The sequence below is a fragment of the Anopheles marshallii genome, chromosome 2, assembly GCF_943734725.1.
Source record: "Anopheles marshallii chromosome 2, idAnoMarsDA_429_01, whole genome shotgun sequence".
NCBI lineage: Eukaryota > Metazoa > Arthropoda > Insecta > Diptera > Culicidae > Anopheles > Anopheles marshallii.
In genome coordinates this window covers 42,234,605-42,254,688 of record NC_071326.1, presented here as the reverse complement: position 1 = coordinate 42,254,688, position 20,084 = coordinate 42,234,605, and the positions used below count along the sequence as shown (strand labels likewise).

The 20,084-nt window shown below is 41.2% G+C and overlaps 1 protein-coding gene across 1 annotated transcript in view; it reads left to right on the top strand.

Annotated features, from left to right (window-relative positions):
* Positions 1-951: 951 nt before the first annotated feature.
* The window catches only part of LOC128717983 (keratin, type I cytoskeletal 9-like), a 36,151-nt gene continuing 17,018 nt past the window's right edge, over positions 952-20,084 (top strand). Inside the window, exon 1 of the mRNA XM_053811659.1 lies at positions 952-1,731. Within this exon, the coding sequence (XP_053667634.1) occupies positions 952-1,731 (780 nt within the window). The remainder of the gene's footprint in view (positions 1,732-20,084) is intronic.

Here is a 20,084-nt window from a genome sequence, read left to right as displayed (position 1 = left end):
ATTCTTCATTCAACAGTTTTGGTGATTTATCACTGTGTTTTTATGACTATTGCGATAGGCCTAACTGCGAAATGTAAAAATGGACTTGCATTGAAAATCCGTAATCCATTAGTTTGCTAACGTAACGTAACGTTCGTGAAAGCCACGGTCTATGAAATATTCGAACTCAGATTAGATTTGACCACCAAATATTGCTAACTAGCCGGCAGCGAAGACATTCAGATGATAGAGGACCGTTGTAGTTCTTTGCTAAAGTATGCGGCATTTCGAAACAACCGCCATAGGATTGTTGTGTGTGTTTGGTTGGACGAAAATTGTATACATTCGTTTTTTCTTTATAAAACTTTGAATCAATTCTTTGAAGTTGTTGCATAACGGACCCGACCAGAAACACTCTCGGCGTTTTTTAGCTTACAATTCCGTTTTTTTCACATCAGTTTCACAAAATTTTCTGGCCTGAAAATTCTTCCGCTTAGTCGGCCGGTGGAGATCCAAAAGAAGGCTCCTGTCTGTCACCTTCGGTTCCCAGCCGAAAACGTCCGAATTATCATCCTCTGCTGGGCTAGGTACAATCTATCTATCTATATAACTTACATCCTATGGTATAATCTATACCTAGCACGATCGCGCCGTTACAACGTGACAAAAGTCCAGCGGTTGTTGCTTCACATCTTAAATTATTTAAATATGATATTTGGAATTCGTGTTTGATTTATCCTTTTTAATGTATTATCTTTTAAATTTGTATTAATTTTCTCACTAATTAATAATTCTAACTAACTATATCAACGTTGTTGTTCTCGATCTCTTTGCAGTACTGGTAATGTACTTCAACCCAATTAGTCGATCATGCTCATAGAAGACAAGCGACGCTTTCGTCACCTTCGTCGGCGGTGTTAACCTGATAGCGAACTTGATCAAAACGGTGCATCGCACCACCACAAATACAAAATGGCTGGTGAAAGTCCACCGAGACGATTATCGCAGATATTCGACCCGCTCATGAGTTTAAGTGAGCTCCAGGCCCAGATACAGCAGCAGCAACATCAGTTGGCTCACCTAAAGTACACCAGTGGTGGGGGAAGTGGCGGTGGCAGTAGTGGCGGCTGTCCAACACCGCCACTGGCGCCTCACCCACACAGTGGCATGGGTATACCGCCGATGGCAAACTCTTCCTCGACTCAAACGTTCTCGTCTTCCTCGACGCTACAGCACCATCATGGAGGAGTTGGTGGTGTAGGTGGTGGTGGTGGCGGCGGTGGTCATCCAAATGGTGGAGCAGGTTACTACAATACGACAGCGTCATCCTCGACGTCTTTGTCATCCGTGTCAAATCAGAGCACGAAGCTAAGCTCTAGTAGCAGTACCGGCAGCTATATCGGTGGAACGCTCGGTTCTGGTGGTAGCGGGAGTGGTGGTGGTGGCGGTCCGGGAGGCGGGGTTCTACCAGTGCCTCCACCGCATGTTTTGGGCAGGATAATGATGGGCTCAAGATCAACACCAAACAGTCCACGGTTGATGAGCCGTCGAAATGGGAGCGGTTCGAAACCTCCACCAGTTCCACAAAAACCGAATGCAGCCTACATCGCTAACCCGTCACTCGTTGCACTAGATTGTGATGCTCCTTGGCCACCAATCAGCAGCCTTGGCCCAGATCCACTCTCGATGGTGGAAGGACATCATCATCTAGGGGGCAGTGGTGGAGGAGGATATCTACATCATCAACCAGAGGTGAGTGTCGGATGCAATGATTATATATTGTCAATTATACGTTGTTATGGTTAAAAAGCAAACAATCTATAAAAAATCATGAAATCAGAAATAGGGCATTTGTTCACGCTAGAGAAAATGCTGTTTCTAGGAAGTCATCAAAGTATGCAATTAGCAGAACAAAACGCCCAAATGTATGCAATGCTTAACATTAATTACGATTTGTTTGCTTTTCCATTTGTTTCTTGGGCACTAGAACAATAAGGAAATGTGTGTTGTAATTGCGCTTTTTTCTTCGTAGATAAATTGGCAGGAACGATGCTTAGAGTTGCAGTTAGAATTGCATCGTTCAAGAAACCAGGCCGGACGCGTGCGAGACATGCTGCGGGAAAAGGTAAAAAAAATAATATGTTTTAATATACACCAACTGTTAATTAACTGGACTGAGCTGAACTACTGAACTGAATATTTAAATTCACTGCGTGCAAATGTCTTTTATGTCGTCACCTTTGAAGGGAGTTTTAGCAAAACAAAAAACCAAAACTCATTAATTTTAATCGTTTGTGTCATGTGGGTTTGCTCGTAAAACGGTACCGTGGGACATGAATATAACATGACGGCCCCGTTCATGTGGTCACTCTTAATCAAATCGAATCATAAGCATTTTCCTTCAAATGAGCCGTCAAATGTTGACGGTGTCGGTGAATGGTACTGAAAGGGGGGAGAAAAATAGACACCGTATCTTGATGATCCTTCTAAACAGCCCATTAAACTTATCTGTGCTTTGTGCATAAAAGCTTAGCGTGGCATAGATTTCCATGGTCCATGTACCCATTCTGGTGGGAGGAATGGGACGATTCGTCCATTCGCCGAAGTTCCGCCACAGGCAAAGTTGCCTAAACTTACGCAAAAACTGTTTGCTCAGCAATGATTTTCTCTTTGCACGGGCGCTTTCCTTCGCACCACCATCGTACTTCCGCCGTGGGCACTTTACTCATGAACTGCAGGACATTATTACCACCTCGTAAAAATGATATCCTTCGTTCGAATCCTTTCGGGGTGGCATGAAGAAACGGACGGAACGGCAGAGGAACGGCTGCCTCTCAGTGGCCTTAGGTCTGTGAGTGCTCAGAGTGTGCCCAAAGCCTTGTGGAAAATCTCGTAATACCTAGCAGCAGCTTTCGGTTGTATGTATGTGTGTCGGGCACCACCGGAAACCATCTCGTAAAGCTCATTATTTTATGATTATTCATTTAGCTCCGAAGCATCGTTGCCGTATCGTGGTCGTGGTTCTGTCTCCATCACCATGCAAGCCAGCCGTTTCGCTACCCCTTTTACCATACGTTCCAACCCCCGTTGCTCACCTCGTTATTTAAATCACCATATGCCACGGACCATCGGGTCGAGCCCGAGAACAAAATCGAATGGATGAGGAAGGAGAACATTAGGACGACGTCCACCGAGAGCGTAAAACGCATCACTTTTCCCTTCTCCGGGTGCGGTTGCGTTGCGGACCGTGAGGAACCATCGACGATCATCACCTCTCTGGGGTGTGTGGTACGGCGCAACGGATAACGGTTTTATGGTGCTAAAGCCGACCATTTTTCCTGGCCCTTAATTTCCGCTCATTTTGACAGCTGAAAGGGAGCCGTTCGCATATTGTCATTTTCAACGTGACACATGGGCGAATAGGTTGGAGAGGAAGGTCCCTCGGATACGGGGATACGTTCAGTGTCGTCGTCCCCAAAAACCAAACGCACCCTCACGGCCTGCAGCAAGATAAAGTATTTTAACACGAAATAAAACTTCTGTATGTGCTCTATCTCGTTGTTAGATTTAATTTACTGCACCATTTCTCGCACGTTGCTTGGGGTGTTTCTGGTGAGACTGTGGGGGTTTTGGCCATTTTGGGGGTGTGTGAGCTCGTGGGATAAAGGAAGTACTCGTGGGTCATTTCAAGTTGGGTGGACGGTCATTGGCAGTGGGTTGAAGATGGATGTAGTGGGGTACATTAGACGTTTGACAGTATGTTTGGACATTTTTTCGTCGTTTAATTGGACGTTTGGCCCGTCCTCGTGGCGGATAACCTTCAAGTGCACAGGACTTTGTGTTTCAGAAATTTACCGAGTACGAAGAATTTTTTGCGTGTTTACTTTTGGAAGGAAATCAAAAATATAATATATGATTCAATCATTTTTTTTCTATCACAAAATTGTCGACATTCACTCTGAATTGATTTGACTATTAGCCTCTCGAGGGTTAATCGCTGTTGATATGTTACCAAAATCCGCAACCCAAGTGGTCCTGTTCTGTTCCATCAACTGTGGCGACACGGTGAGATGCTGGGCGTCAATTCCTTTCCAGTTTTTCACTTGATTTGTTTAATAATCTTACTTTCGTTTGATCCGAACCTATTAGTGGTTTTGGATGGCGCTGGGTTTTCTTTGCCGCTTAAATTATGCCTCTTCTTTTCCGTCCGGCACGTGCTATGCCTGCAAAGCGAAGTTTGTGCCACAACCGCAACCGCTTGTGAGTGGGTGTTCAATTCGAAGTTCACGTGGTTGTGACTCAAACAAAAAACCGTCTCGCCCGACGTGACAATGAACCATGAAAGGATCGTTTTCGCGACTGGAAAGCAAGGACAAGCGAATGCTAATAGCTCTGGTGTATGTGTGAGTTCATGTGTTGAGATGTCTATAAGAGCTCAAATGTAAAGCACCTATTTTAAATATGTGTTCTAAAACTCTGTACCCAAAAAAAAACATCCATCATCAGATCGTTGTTCAGTTTGGAGAAGAAAAAAATGAAACGATTCCAAACCTCCTTCCTTGGGGCATCCGTGTGCGAACAATTCGTAATGATTTTACCATTTATGCAAGAACGTTTGGCTAAATCGCTAAAATTAATTCAGTGACACGACCGACCACGAAATCCAACCCATCGCGCATTTCACGATTGTTTGCAAAGGACTACGTAGAACTGCAGCGTGCAGATAAGGGGTGCGGATGATAGGTGTACCGTTACCGGTGGGTGGAACGCGGGACATATTTTATGCGTGAGTCAGCATAAAAGGCTAACTGGTCGCATTACTAAACGAGCTGGAAATAGTTTAATTCCGCTCGATGAAGGGAACGGTATGGAAGTTTTATTCTTTCATGAAACACATGCGAAGTGAGATGACATTCTTGTTTTACATTTCAGTTTTATGGAATGAAATGTGTGATTTATTGTAAATTGCAAAAAAAACCAAGGGAAGTAATTCCAATAGCGTCATGGTGTTACTGCTTTTTGTTCAAAAACAATTTAATTTAAATATTTGAATATACGTTAGGTGAATAGATAATCATGCAAATGACACAGGCAGACTGGAAAATTATTTTGTGCATACAAAAATTTACATAGTTTGTTTTCGTATAAATTACAGAACATGTAAATTAATTTGAAAAAATTTGACTGAAAATATACAGTTATGAAAACACTCTGCGTTCAACATAAACTATGGCCATCAGTTTTGTTTATAAAATAAACGATATTGACCACCCAGCGTTGGTAATTGTTGTAAGAGACTGAAATTTCCCGTTCGTTTGAAATTAATGGTTTTGGAACCTGGTACAACGTGGCGGCATTTCCCTTTTCAAGGCCACCAATGCCGTCTGGATTGTGCATGCAGACTTTCAAGATCTTCTGTTCGAGATGCCTTTTGGAAGGTTGCTACAAAAATCAATATTTTTCGTTTTAATTTGCAGGCCCCATCCCTGCTTGCTTTCTTGCTTTCACGGTGGGCCTCCAAAAACATTCGCCGCTTCGGGTGAGGAACATTTCCATTTCAAGATGTGAAAATGCTAACAATAGCGTATAAGTGTTGGCATTCGCGTAATTGGCTGTCTGGTAAAATTCGCGCCAGACGTCGACATTGAGCGTGTTGTTCTTGGTTTTGAGCGTTGGACGTTGGTAGCTTGAAGTGGATTAGGATGGTTAAAATTAAGCATAGCATTAACGATGAAAGTGAGTGCAGATGAAAAGTTCTTTCTAGCGCAGGTTCTTTGTTGGGATCTGAAACTGAACCCATGCTGAAGACCCCGTAAGCAAATTATCTGCACAGCACTTGTGAAAGTGTGACGTAGTGCTCATTTCAAAACCGGATAAACATATCTTCCTGTCGGGGGAATGTATTTAATTGAGATGAAAACATGTACATGTACATAAATAAATGGCCTGCATTACTGCAACACAATTGTGTTGAAAATAATTAAAGGTGTTTGTGAATTAAGTTAAAAAATAAACGTTGAATCGTTGATCCACGTACATGAAGTGTGCATGGAAAATAATTATGCTAAAAGAGTGACTTAAAAGTAATTGATTAGTGTAAAAGCTACTCCAATAACTGTCATCCACGGGCTGCTTCAACCAATCTATTAAACTTAGCGCAATAATTATAAATTAGTTATTATGGTCATGCTGAACAATGCTTCTTCGTCGGTTGAATTGTTCAATAGGCAGAAAGTAAAATAGCATTGAATATTAGACCAACCATTATGCTAGCCTATTCTAGTACGCATGCATTTAAATTGATTAAAAATGTGTTTGAACAATACATCATCATTTTATCATGAGCTTCGTACACATTCGTCTAGCTTGGACCACTGTTGTGTTACACCAAACATCACAAACAAAGCTAAACATTACACGCGAACACACGAGCACTCAAGAGCGATAGTTTATTGGTAGTGTGCAGTGCTCGTTATGTTCCAACGACAGTAGCATATGCATTATGAAAACGTATCTCTGTTATGGGAAACAATCGAGGTGCTGCTCTCTTACAGAGGAAACATGAACCTGCCATGGTGCCGGTGAGTGGGGTTAAGGTTAAAGGATAAACATTGGTGTGCCGGGAAGCGACTGAAAGCAATTTGGTCTATTGCTCCTTTCCGCACTGCCGTCCTGCTGGTCTCATAATTGTTTTACGGTACGATGTAGCCCAGGGACGTAAATCAGCTCACACCCCAAATCGATTTCCCTCCTAATGGAGTGTACTTTATCCTGTCACAATCAATTCGGAAGACTTTCGGAAGGTTTGTGACTGCGGGCAGGTTTATCGTAATGGAGAAAGCAGTTTTGCTTGGCTGAAGTTTATCTGCATGGTTGATCCAGAAAAGGCTATTGAAGGTACTTTAATGCCTCGTTTTGTTGTACATCTCACGGTGAATGCATTTAAACATGTCATGGCTTGTAAATGTCGGTATAGTTTGCACTTTACTTTGCAATAATGATCGGTCGGACATTTTACTATTTGCAGTGAGTTAATGCTTAATTTGCTTTGGTTGGAAAACAAATTTCAAAATTGTAATTATATTTGGAAAGTAGCTCTTGTGGCCCGGCCCGTTACCCCGATTTTCTAGAGCATGTATGTTGTGTGCACGGTAGAAAACGTTTGGAAACTATTTCCTCGTTTGAACAATGGAGAAAGTCTCTCTCGTGTGAAAACTCGAGGTGTGTTTACTGTAATTGAGCTTTTGTTGGTTGGCCAGTATGGTCAATATCAACCCACTGTTCAAACATTCTCGATGGCGCGCACTCAAACGAAAGCCGTTCACTCCTCCCTACAGCCGTTCACATATACCTTTTCATCAGCTGTCCACCTTCTTCATTCACGTCCTGCTTGGACTCCGGCCGTGGTTGGGTACCGCGTAAACAAATCCGATAAATGGTATTTACAGCAGCGCTTCTCTTCTTTTGCTTTGTAATTCCCCACCATATGGTCGATTCATCCCCACTATCCACTAGTGAGCATATATTTGTAATCGATGGAAAGGCCGCTGATAGATCCTTTCGTGCCAAAAGTCCCCAATGTTCTGGTTCAATCGATTGAAACGTGTGTAGTCATCGCCGTGGTCGTTTGTTTCCGCATGTTTACAGCAAACATGGCACACCGGGCAGCAGTACGTGACATCGTGTATCCCATGGGAATGGTTTTACCGCCATCATAAATACTTCATTCCGGCTGTTTCCTACCATTTACTAACACGGATGTGTTTATACTACAGCAGCAATGCCGCCGGCCAAACAGTTGAGTATTGAGTAACAACTGGATTGGTGTGGTTTTTGAAGGGCCGTGCTTGAGTGTGGTTTCCATCGAAATGATTGTAACATTTTCAATTCAAAATGTATATTTCGCTGTTTCGCTGTATTTTCGACAGTACACAGTTTCAATTTGAACTATCTGAATGAGGTGGTTGTTTGAAGCACTTGAGTAAAATGTTTATTAATTGAAATTCAAAGTTAACATCGCAAAATAATCCCCCATTCCCAGTCAACTTGTAAAAACAAATCGATGTTATTGTTTCGCTAATTAATGCTTTTGTTTGTATTTCAATCAACGATGAAGCGGTAAGCATTTTATAATATATTCCGTTTTTATGTTTAATTATGCTGTAAATTTTATTCCAATTCCAATTAGTTCCATTAAGCTTTATTGATTGCTGGTTATTGAAGTTGATGTTTTGTTTGTCTTATAGAAATCTGATCACATTTGTTGGTCTGTACTGTAGTGTGTCTAAATGAACTTTGATTAACAACTATAAAAATTAAGAAGCAACCTCATACCAATTAAAACTTTCTCTCCTCATACGCGGTGTTTACAAATGCCGCTCATTATCTTTGTTTGGACTGTCACAATGGAGCTGCTAATTGCTGCAGCCGAATGGCCTTGATCGACGAATCGATAAATCTCCCTTGGGCAGGATCAATCTTCCATCCACATGAGATGCTTTAGTTTAGTGCGGAAAGTGAAACCACCCGGCAAGCATCGTTGCACCAGGCTACATGCACTCACACACGGGTCTTATTTACCCGCTGCAGCAGCGTCCATTGTGTCCAAATGAGACGAGTGAGACCAGACAGCAAATTAATAGGAAAGTCAATGTAATCCTACACCAAACTGATGCTGATTAGAGGCAGGAAACAAAACACCATCCTTTAGCCGGTAGCAGAAAACCATTGTTCTGGTGTACATGCTGTGCGAGCTGGCATCAATGATGGACATGTCTAGCGATGATGGCCGACGGCAGGTTACGTTCATGCAAACGCTGCCGCTAGGGACTACCACAATGGCTGAAATCCCCGTGTGGAGTAAACATATGCACCGTCATGGAATGCGATTTATCTGTTTCGTGCTGTGGGAGTACTGCGGGGGCGAAGCGCTATACCGACCAGCACATGTAGTCGTGGAACGTGGAAGTGTACTTCCCGTCGATGGAATATGTACCAACGGATGGTCGTCCTGCTGGAATGGATTGTAATCAATCAAACTGATGATTCGTCGCTCATTCCCTCGTGTACCTACACGGATTGCATGACTGTGGTTGACGTTTTTTAGTTTATAATCTCAAATCGTCTTTTCAAACCCTCCAAGATCCACCCTAATGAATGCAAATTGGGAGTAGAGATACATTTAGCGAATCAAACAGACGAAATCAAATGTGGAAAATGTTCTTTAAAGTGTTTGTTTTTCATAACAGCATTTGCAAGAATAGTTTCAGTATCCATTCGAAAGAATGTCATATGTATATTCACAATGTTTTGTGTTTTTTCTTTCCTAATGCTCACGATTTATACCATACACGTTTCTTTTCGTTTATCTTGAATAGTAGGAAGATTTGCACAGAAGTGACTTTGATTGTCGTTCTGAAACGTCTGTTGTTGGCAAACAATCAAGTTCCTGAACGATTTGAAATTTAACATTTGTTTATTGAGCGCGACTAACTGCAAGCTTAACTTTACATAACTCAGAAATCAACAAATAAATTTTATATCCTTACTTCAATGTTATGTTATTAAAGAATTTACAAAGAACATTCAAACATAACCGTATGATATTTCCGACCTTTTTATGTCGAATTTAAATAAGGTGGAGGAATTATTTACATTAATTTGATTGACAAAATTTTGGCAGAAATTGAACTAGATAAGTTGGAAAATGTATGCAGAGCAAACTAATTAAAATTCGAACATTATTAAATAGCATTTAATGAGACTATTATCCCATTTCTTAACGTATAGCGCCATCTAATGGAAAGCTTGAAAGTATATTAGTTGAACATACAAACAAAAGAACATGTTGTTAAGTTTACTCTAGATATCCTTGTTGCTATATTTTGGTATATTTTGTTTTCATTTACGTACAATATTTTTCTAATTGCATATTACACCAATTGTTGAGATTTATCCTCCAGGGTTACATAAAAATGCACGGATTTTCTCACGATGCACTCAGTATGCACTGACGGAGTTTGGACACTTTCAAAATGTCAGAATGATTGATGAAAGTAAACAAGAATTCCGTGGCTTGCATGACGATTGAAATCCATTGCTTTTGTGTTTTCGTTTATTGTAGAATCTCTTTCATAATTGTATGTTATACTAATTAATAAAAATTCCTTAAATTTTTACCTTAAATCGAGAGTACATTCTGTACATGGGAGCATCTTAAAGTTAAGAAAATATAAAATTTTCTACTATTGACCATATTTTAGCTTCGTATAATCGTTGAAGCGTCGTATAGCATGGTCAAACCGCGCAAATTTAATTAAAATATCAATTACAAGTTGGCCCTTTCGCGTTCGTTCCACCATCCCTGGGTGGGTTCGGATAATGCTCGAGAGATTCGCTTACATTCCGTACTACTGTTCGCAATGAAAAACGAGAGACAAATGTCTTTTTTGTATAGACTCATGGCCCATAAGCACTAGGGAGGATCGTGTAGCCAGCCTCGAAGCTGTTTGACTGCTTCACGGGAGAGATTTTAATGAGATTTTTGTGCTACCATCGAGAGCTATCCGCAAATAGGGCAAAGGGATAGATTTACACATCTTGCAAGTTTGTTTGGCAAAGCGAATTAGTTAAATGTACTTGCACAACTTTGAAGTAGCTTTTGTTTCGATTGTATTCAAGTGATACCATTGCAGCGATTGACGTTTGTCGCTGCCTTTGTTCTGGATAAACAACACAGCGTAAATATCAACGAAATTAATGTTGATTTTGCATGTGTAGTTAGGGTTCGTAAAAAAAAGATCAGTGTAAGGCATATGAAAGATGTGCAACCGGCGTCGAAAAAAACAAAATTGTTCTTATTGTTTCACCGTCACCACCTGCAACTGTTGACTACAATGTGCACAAGGAAAACGGGACGTGTCAAAACCTCGAAATGCTTCCGAGCCAACGTTTTTTCAACGTGACTACCGTTCGCGAACCAAATTCGCATCAAATTGGCAAACAAAACTCGTACGAAGACAGCGCGTACTGTATAATCTTGCGCTGTGTTGAAAACCACACCACACCGAACGCTATCGGGCGTGCCTTCCCTACCATGTCAGATGAACGGCTACGTTCGATGGCGTATCGTATTGCCTTCCTATCGGTTCCTTTCGGTGACTTTGATCGTCATTCGAGTGCAAATAAAAGTCAATCGATTTTTAAACGAAACAGTCACATTCAATCAGAAAAAAAGGGACTCACTCACTCACTCGCTCGCTCGCTCGTTCTGTTTCTGACTGGTTGAAGGACCGACCTTTCGGATAATGAAGGATTGACATGTGTGCGGATGTGTGGGTACACAGTTGAAGGATCGTGTGTACATCGTGCATGTGTTTCGCGAGCTTGATGCCGAATTCCAACACGTCAGCAGCATCCGTTGGTGACGGCAGCGTATCGATGGAGACGCCTGGCTGCTTTCATGGTCGCATGCAACCCGACACGTCGTTCGTTTGATGGTGCTGGAATGGTTGCAAGTTTCTTTTCAATCATGGCGACTGACACTAGCATACACATCACAAGGTGGGACGGAAAATGTTTGGAATGTACTTTGTTTGTGCGTGTGTGTGTGTTTGCCAACGGTTCGTCTGACTCCCTGACGACGACTACGAGGACGATTGGCATTGTTTTGGGTTTTGACCCTTTGTTGTGGAGTTTAAAAAACGGAAAACAGGATTTCAACGAACGCGGCAAAGAAAAAAACAACCATCTCACAATGACGCCAAGGTCTAGCTTCGTTGTGTCTAAACGAATTCTCGTATTGGTTTCAAACAGTATTCGAATGTAGTGTGTCAGGGTTGCGGTGAGTTCTGTTTCAACGCGCTTCTGGAGCCGCAGGACACTGTTGACACTGGCATGTCAGTCAATAATGGAGGCAATTGCTTGACATGTACGTGGGGAAAATGCTTGCCACCGATTTTCGGTCAACGAAGGTTGGTTGTACTGTTTTATTGGGTAAATGGAGATTGAGTTCGTTTAAAATGAAATTCGCGGTTTGATTTTTAATACTAATGCTGCAATATAGAGTGTAAGTTTGGAGCTACATCCGGTAGTAATCGTTGTTTATCATTTTCTATGGCGGATGCATGAAAGTTTCCAGTGTTTTGATTTTTCTAGAACTTGAAGATTTATTTTTGAGAAATGGTGTACAGTTTTAATTACAAGATACGTTTATCAGAACCCATAACGTTTTCTTAAGTTTGTTTACAGTTTTTTCTTCTAGAATTTGAAGATTTATTTTTGAGAAATGCTGTACAGTTTTAATTACAAGATACGTTTATCAGAACCCATAAAGTTTTTTTAAGTTTGTTTACAGTTTGTGACTTTCAAACCGAACCAAAGTCTTGACTTTTGATTGAGATAATTGAAATAATTTGTGATTCCATCGACTAAAACGATGCGTATTTCAGTGCGAGGTAGAATTTTTCATCCACTCAACGCCAGATAGTTTTAAGAAGTTGGTCTCATAGTCTGAGCATTTTCCATTATTGCTCATTTCAAACCAATAAGATAGGTTCAATATTCCACTGATGGATGATCATTCAGAAGCAGTTTGTTATATGCCGGTGGACGACAAAGCTCATCCACACTTTTCTTAAGATTAAAGAGCAGAAGTGACAGAGCTTTCGCAAATGACATTAAAGTTATAAAATACTAGAATATTAGTACTAGTAAACCATGTTAATTTTCAATTGTTTAAAGCCTTGGTTGAATTGGTAGGACATATATTCCACAACTCAATTTTATTACAATCAATCATAATACAATATTGTACTTCGCAGTTTTTTATGTTATTATTTTTGCTACTAATATACCAAAACGTAAATATTTCGTCAGTTAATTTTAATTTGCTGTTAGCAAAGTTTCTCCACCATTTGGCAAGAGGTAAACCATTCATTCACCGGTATTCTGGTGGTATTTTGTGTATGACGGAGTGTTTTTTTGATGGTTGGACCAAATTAGTAAAGCTCGCACTGCCGCTCCATTTATATGCCCGCACGCGACCCATTATTACGCGTTACCGGTCCCCTGTAGGCCACTGAACAAGTAACGCACTTTTCTGCAAACCTGCCCCACAAATGAAGGGTAAATGTCCGTTTCGACTCGTTTCCACCAGGAACGTTTTCAACACACGCTTCCCAGTAGCAACGGTGGGTTGTTGAATTTTGTTTGCCTTTTGCCAATGAACGGATGGCTCTCCAGAGAGTGCTACGGGTTGAGGAGTATCGGGGCGTAAAATCTGGAGTACGTCCAGTGCGCAGAAGGGTACAGGGAACTAATGTGGAACATGTTTTTGATGTTTTTGCCGTACCGTAGCTGGTGCCCGGTTGGCTTTTCATTTTTCACCAAAGCATTTCATTACGGTCTTCATGCTGGCATCATCTCCACCACCCGGTCGGGACAGTAAGCTGCACCGAAATGGCGATCTCTTAGTTGAAGACTTGAGCTTCGGGGGGTGTACGTGGTTAAATTTTTCCAGTACTTTCCAGCAAGAGGATAGGATGTGCTGCTGCTGGGAAAATGTGTAGCAGACCAATGTTGTGTTTTGTTTTAAGCATAATTATTTGCCTCGAATTCGGAACCCAGACCATTTTTGCCGAACGTTGGTTCAACGAACATGCTTCGAATTTTCCATTTACGCATGAGTTTTCTATATTTTTATTGTGAATGGTTGGGAAGTTTTTTGGCTGGAAAGGAAACCGGCATTGCTTTTGTTAAAGGTTGTTCCATTACGCTACAGCGTTTGGTTGATAATTTACTTTTCCCTTCGTGCACGTTCGGTGCTGTTTAAAGCGAACGGGTTTATGATGCCGACGGGCACGACTGGAGTTTAGTTATTTTGATAGCCCAAATAACTGTTCTCATTAACGAGGTGGACGTGTGCGTTGTCTTTTATTATAAATTTTGTAACATTCTTAGTGGTGGTTTATTTTTTTATCGGAATATCGGGACATGCAAATGGTAGTGGTAATGCTTCGGGTTCAGTTATTTGTTTATGCGTACGCAAGCATTGGTAATCCATTCGACGACTACACAATCATGCCCCCGTTCGATACAAATCGTTGCGGTTAGCAATTTACGCGCCCATAAATTTAATGCTAAATAATTATTAACTTTTCTGTTTTGCCGTGCTTTACTGCGCTAGTGACGACGGCGTTGTAAGCAAGACGTCCTGCCCTCCAGTTAAGCAACCTAGGCGAAAGGGATTTATTTATGTTGGGAAGCTTATGTTACTCCGCACCGCTTGCTATTATCCTTTCGTGTGTCTCGTTCGTTTAGAATCTTAATTATCAATTTTCTCCCTACGTTGTGTGCCGTTTGGTGCGATTGGCACGTGTTTCTTGGGCGAGTATCGTGTACCTTGATGCTTGACAATGGGTTTGGAACTTGGTGGAACGTTGAAGCTAAAGTTCGATTTCGTTCTGGTACCAGTAATAACATGGAAGAGCACCAACTTCCCCTTCCTTCCTAAACGCGTTTCTCTGGGCGATCGCATTTCATCATCCTCAGCGGGTTTGCGCTCTTCCTTGTCACGAAAGCGCACGGGTTATTAACATACGATCCCGACCGCAAATGTGGCGTAACCATGGCGCGTGAGGTAATCAGGTTAGTTAATTTGCCGTAAATGCAAATCAAGTAATTAACGCTGGGTGGCTATATGGGTGTAGGTGGAATCAGTGAAGCAAGGATGGATACTTAAAGCCACCAAACAACGTTAATTGCTTTGTTCAAATAGTTTCTTAAAACTATACAATTCACACACACACACACACACACATAAACGCACGTGTTGGATGGATTATCGTAATTACCGTTAAATTGTTTTTTTGCTTATTGTTTACAATTTTTATGACGGAACATTTCCCTAACATTGTTTTTGATCAGACCGCTTATTTTAAGACTGCTTCCTTTAATATGATTTCCTACATTTTTTTATGCTAACACCGTGATCAATAAGTTCGAATACATATTTGCAAGTAAGCGTATTAATTTTTGTGCTACATTCATATTCTATTCGGATATTTTCGTCCCTTTAGTTTAAAATGTGCTTTGTGTTGACTTTTTGTCAGTTTGTAGTTTGTTCATAGGAATCGATACCTGGTAATGTGTAGACTCCAACATAGAACAGCATTCCTAAATCTTATAACAATTCTTCCAAAATCGTTCATGACGGCTCAGCTGACAGTCCTCAAACATGGACAGCCTTCCTGATATTGGCCGGAATCATACTCTTAGTCAGTTTTTTTTTGTAAGCGTTTTGACGTTTCCAGGCATATCCACTTACAGTTTCCCATACAAGTGGCAAACCAATTTAACCCTAGGTAAAAAGGATTAGAATGTTTTCCTAATGAAATCTTTCCCTCGGTTAGCTGCTCGACGTATGTCAAAACAAACCATTTTATTGTCTGGTCCGAACCATGCATATTTACATATTGCTTTAAATGATTTCAATGACTTAGCCCTTAGTTCTTGATGTTAGCTGTTGTCTTCAGTCTTCAGAAACTCTACAGAGATGAGCACTGCGGGGTTCCATCAAAACATTAGACAATTTGGTTCTAATCTTGAATCCATTTATGCTGTTACTTGGTCAAAATTTTTCGACACCCAGAATCGAATCCTATCGACTTTTTGTTAGGTTAGTTTGGAGGTTTTGTTTGCATTCGGTTTGATATCGATTCGAAAAAAAGTATATTTTGCAACGAAATGTGCAATGGTCAATGATGATTATAAATTTAATAATTATCTACTGACATCGAACGGATTATTATTGTTAGACCATTTAATATCTACATTTTTAATGAACATTCAAAAAGAAGTAAATAATTATCGTTCGCTGTGAAGTTCGACTCAAACATCCGTTTGAGCTTAACACAATATGTACGAAACTATCAATCTGACTAAAATCACAATAACTTTATAGAAAACCTTGAAAAGCAAATTGAATTTTTGGTTTGCTTAAAACTTACACTTGATTTTGCCTATTTTGCCTAAATCAACCTCAGCTTACTTATTCCCACTTGAAGTCACTTCAACAGTGCTTCGTTCTGAACACTTACACGTGAAAATTCATCAATATTTCCCGGTCAATGCTTTCGACTCGACCAGACCAGCAGTGCAAAGAAATGGGAGATAAATTGGTTGCATGCACGAAAAAAAAAGGTACAGGATCCAATTTACGTACGAGATGGTTCCGGATATTGCCTGTTTTTGTACCATTCGGCCACTTGCCACCGACGGCTTGTGGCATGTGTGTTTTATATTCCTATCCCCATATCCTGAAGGACCGAACCACTAAATCGTCAATCATTCGCAGACCGACCAACTAACCACCGCTTTGACGTGGCTATTATCGTTCGTATCAACGGGTTACGTCTCCCGTATCCTTGGAACTTCATCCATCGATTGACCACCGTCCATTATCCCTTTTCTGTTCTGCTTTTGGGAGTGGGTGTGTGTGTGTGTGTATGTGTGGTATGGGAAGACTTCTGAAATTATCCTTTTCATTCGCCATTGATGCTATGTGACGCCGAGTGGACGTACTTGGGGACGTCCAAAACATAGCCGGGAATAATGGAGATCGTCATCGAAAGCAGACGAGAAAAAAAAAACGACCGTCTGTTTGTGTCCTAACGACAATCTTGCCACTTGTCGTATTTTCTTATGGCGTTTAGGAGCCAAAGGAGGTTCCAATATTACCCTTTTCATATGCATCCTCAATTTTCTGTTCATCATTTTCATTCCCAACTTGTAGTGGTTAAGTATCCATTCGGGGCGAGAGGGCCAAGCAGAGTACGTTCCTCGATGCCATTTTGCGTAGTGCGAATAAATTCAACATATTCGCTTTTGTCTAGCGTCCTATTAGGGAAACCATTTTTTTACGACCATCACTATCGGAGGGCGTAAAAATCACATAAAAGAAAACATACAAATCATTTTAAAGGATGAAATGAAGATGTACGGTTGTTAGAAGAGAGAGCGCCAATAGCAACAAGCAAATGTGCTACCGTGTGACAAGAAAACAATCTTAAAGAATGGACAATGGTGCATTTAAGGTGTATTTATTACGGTTTTTTGAGTACTAAATTATAACACCTATTCATCTGGAAGTATTCAAGTATTTCTTAAATTTTTCGTAAATTTTCCGTGTAGCTAGGGTTTTTTTTAATAAAAATAACAATCTCATTGACGTACTATATTAGGAATACTCACAAAGAAAAACATTGTTTTTAGCTATTTGTTTAAAAAAAAATCTACAATTCATTTTTTTTATTGGCCGCTTCTGTATCGCTCCCGGTAAGGGTAGAAATCCTCATCGCTAGTGTTCTTTCCCATTCACTTTAGTCTTCAAGCTGAAGCTATCGTTTAGCCTGGAAAAGCCTTTCCTTCGCTCGGGCTTAGTTTGTGGTTAAGGAACGGGGAATGACCGACTGGCGCAAAATAAATAAACTCGACCAAAATATGATCCCTGCAGTTCAGCAAACGGAACCACCCCACAAAACTGGCACGAGGCATGGAAACACAGGAGGCACCGTTTGCCGACCAATCCTGCATGGTTTGAAAAATGGCCTACTAGTAGTAGCGAGGGTATTTCGTTATGCCGTGCTTCGGTTGCTTCCGTGTCGAGTGGTTGGGATGAAAGGGGGAGGGAGGAGAAGGGAAATTTGTGCAGTGTCAGCACCACCATCAGAACCGTCATTACCGCCGTTCGTCGGCCGTTCCTTCAGGCGGCTAGTCTGTGAGGGGAAGTACGTTTAGCGATACCGGAAGGGTAGTTCATTTCGTTCCACGCTATCCATTTTTGCATCGTGTCCGGCACCGGTAAAGGATTCGGGGCAATTCGAGATGCCTTATCATGATGTGAGCGTTACTGCTGCGGTCATACCCGTTCTTTGGGGTTGCCCTTTTTTTTTGGTTGAGGACCGAAGAATTTGATATGTTGTGATAATTTCGTCGTATTTCATTTCTGGCAAAAGGTTGGTGCCACTTTTATGCCTTCACATTTCTGAAGGCCTCCCTTCGACTGTTCCGGCGTATTGTTGTGTCCGACAGTCTTTGTACTCCTTTGCTTGCATTTCACATTTCACGAACTTGTGTCATTGTGTGGGAGATGCGATTACCCTTTCTGTCAGGCCAATTACCCATATACAGAAGATAATGTTACCGGAAAGGAGGAAGTAACTGGAAGGAGCTGGTCCAACTCTATGTGGTCTGAGATGTGGAAGCACAGTGGAAAGTTTGTGTACAGACGCAGCAACGCTAGAATAGAATTGAAGAATGTACTTCATTTTCTTTAACATGCTGGCCACCGATTGCCGGCGGTAGTTTAGCTTCTAATAACATTTGTGTTGCATTCTGGATGAGGTTTTTAATTTCAAATTGAATCATTTGCTAAACTGAGTCTGATTGAGTTTTCTTCGTGTGGATGTGTTAATTGCAGAATGTATTGTTTCATCTTAATTAAATACGTTAGGAATGCAATAGTTGTTTTCATTCTAATCTTATTTGACATTAGAAAACAGAATAGCGAACATACATCGCTTTTGCTTCGCTCATAATCGTAGCGTTTGTGTTTGAAAAAATAAAATTTGTACATTTTTTTAAACGAATTCCCGAATGAATAGAACCAACAACAGAAATTGTTTGATTGCATTGCAATAGATAGTCGCACCTTCGACAAATTGCCTTTTCAGCAGCACATCTTCACATTGCATTCGTCAATCCATCAATCGACGCTATCGTTTAGTTGAGCAAAATTGGTTCGCAAATAAAACCAGTCCCGTTTCCGGTGCTCCGTTCGGTGCTTCCAGCTATAAAGGGATTGATTAATTACGAGTTAGTTGGTGTGTTAGTTTTGTTCCGCTCGCTTAGCGTATTTTAAAAGCAGTCCGAACGGACAGGTACAACCGCTGCTGCGTGTTACGAAATGGAAATCGCCTTTATGCGCTGGCCGGGCAAATGGGCAGCTATCAATTAGCGTCGAAATTGGACTCGAAGCGTAATTACAAGCTTTTCCCGGTGGGCGTATAGCTTCTTCATCCGGCACCCGGCGTTTGCGACGGATGGCTGCAAGTATAATTGTAAACGCAAGTGAGTTGCAAGACCGCGTGTGACAGTTTACCGATCAAAGGGTTAGCGACGTGCAGTCGATATTTTGACTTGATAATGATTGGAATTGGTGCGCTTAATTTACCGGCGAGAGAAATTTACTGTACGCGCTACGGCACTAATTAACTTGGCGCTTGTAGTTTAAATTAAGGCTGGTTGATGTAACCCATTAGTTTTGCGTCAGTGCTTGATTATTATGGACGGAATATGCGTGATAAAGTAAGACCAGCTTTGGACTGGATCTTTGTGGGGTGATTACAAATGTCAAACTGGACAATGTGTCGATTAGCATGTTATGCGACAACGTTCTAATGAGACATTTGGTAGAGCTGTTGAAGCATGCTGGTTACCCTGATTTGCGCTGGAGTAAAATCAACGATCTATTCATTCCACGCTGGTAGGACACAACGAACACGAAAATATTATTTCAAAGTTTGGTTAGAAAATTATGTAACACTAATGTAATTGTTTTGTATTGCAATGTTTCGGATATTTCTGCATTACACAATTTTGGTTGTATTCTATGTGTAACAGTACGTACACGAACCTCACTAGCTTCAGGTCCTGTTAAGTCAATAAGAAGTCCTACATACAACATGCATTAAAACCTCCAGAAGTACCGATTTGGCTCGCCACTCAATGATTTCATGTTGTTCAGCCAATCGAACCAATCTACACGACCACGATAAGGACGATACACACACGGAATGTGATTCCAATCGTGTAGTACAGGAAACGGAGCGAAGAAGCACCAACAAAAAGCATATCAAACCGTACCCAAAACATTTAACCGAAACCGTTTCGGGTTGCTCGACGCAATAATTGCCACATTTATTGCCGGGAAACAAGCACTTCGACAGGGTTGAAAAAGGTAAAATAAAAACACAACACTCGCCGGCCCGGTTGTGGCACAGCCATAACCTGTATCGTGTGTCTGTGTATGCCTTCTGTTTGCTGCA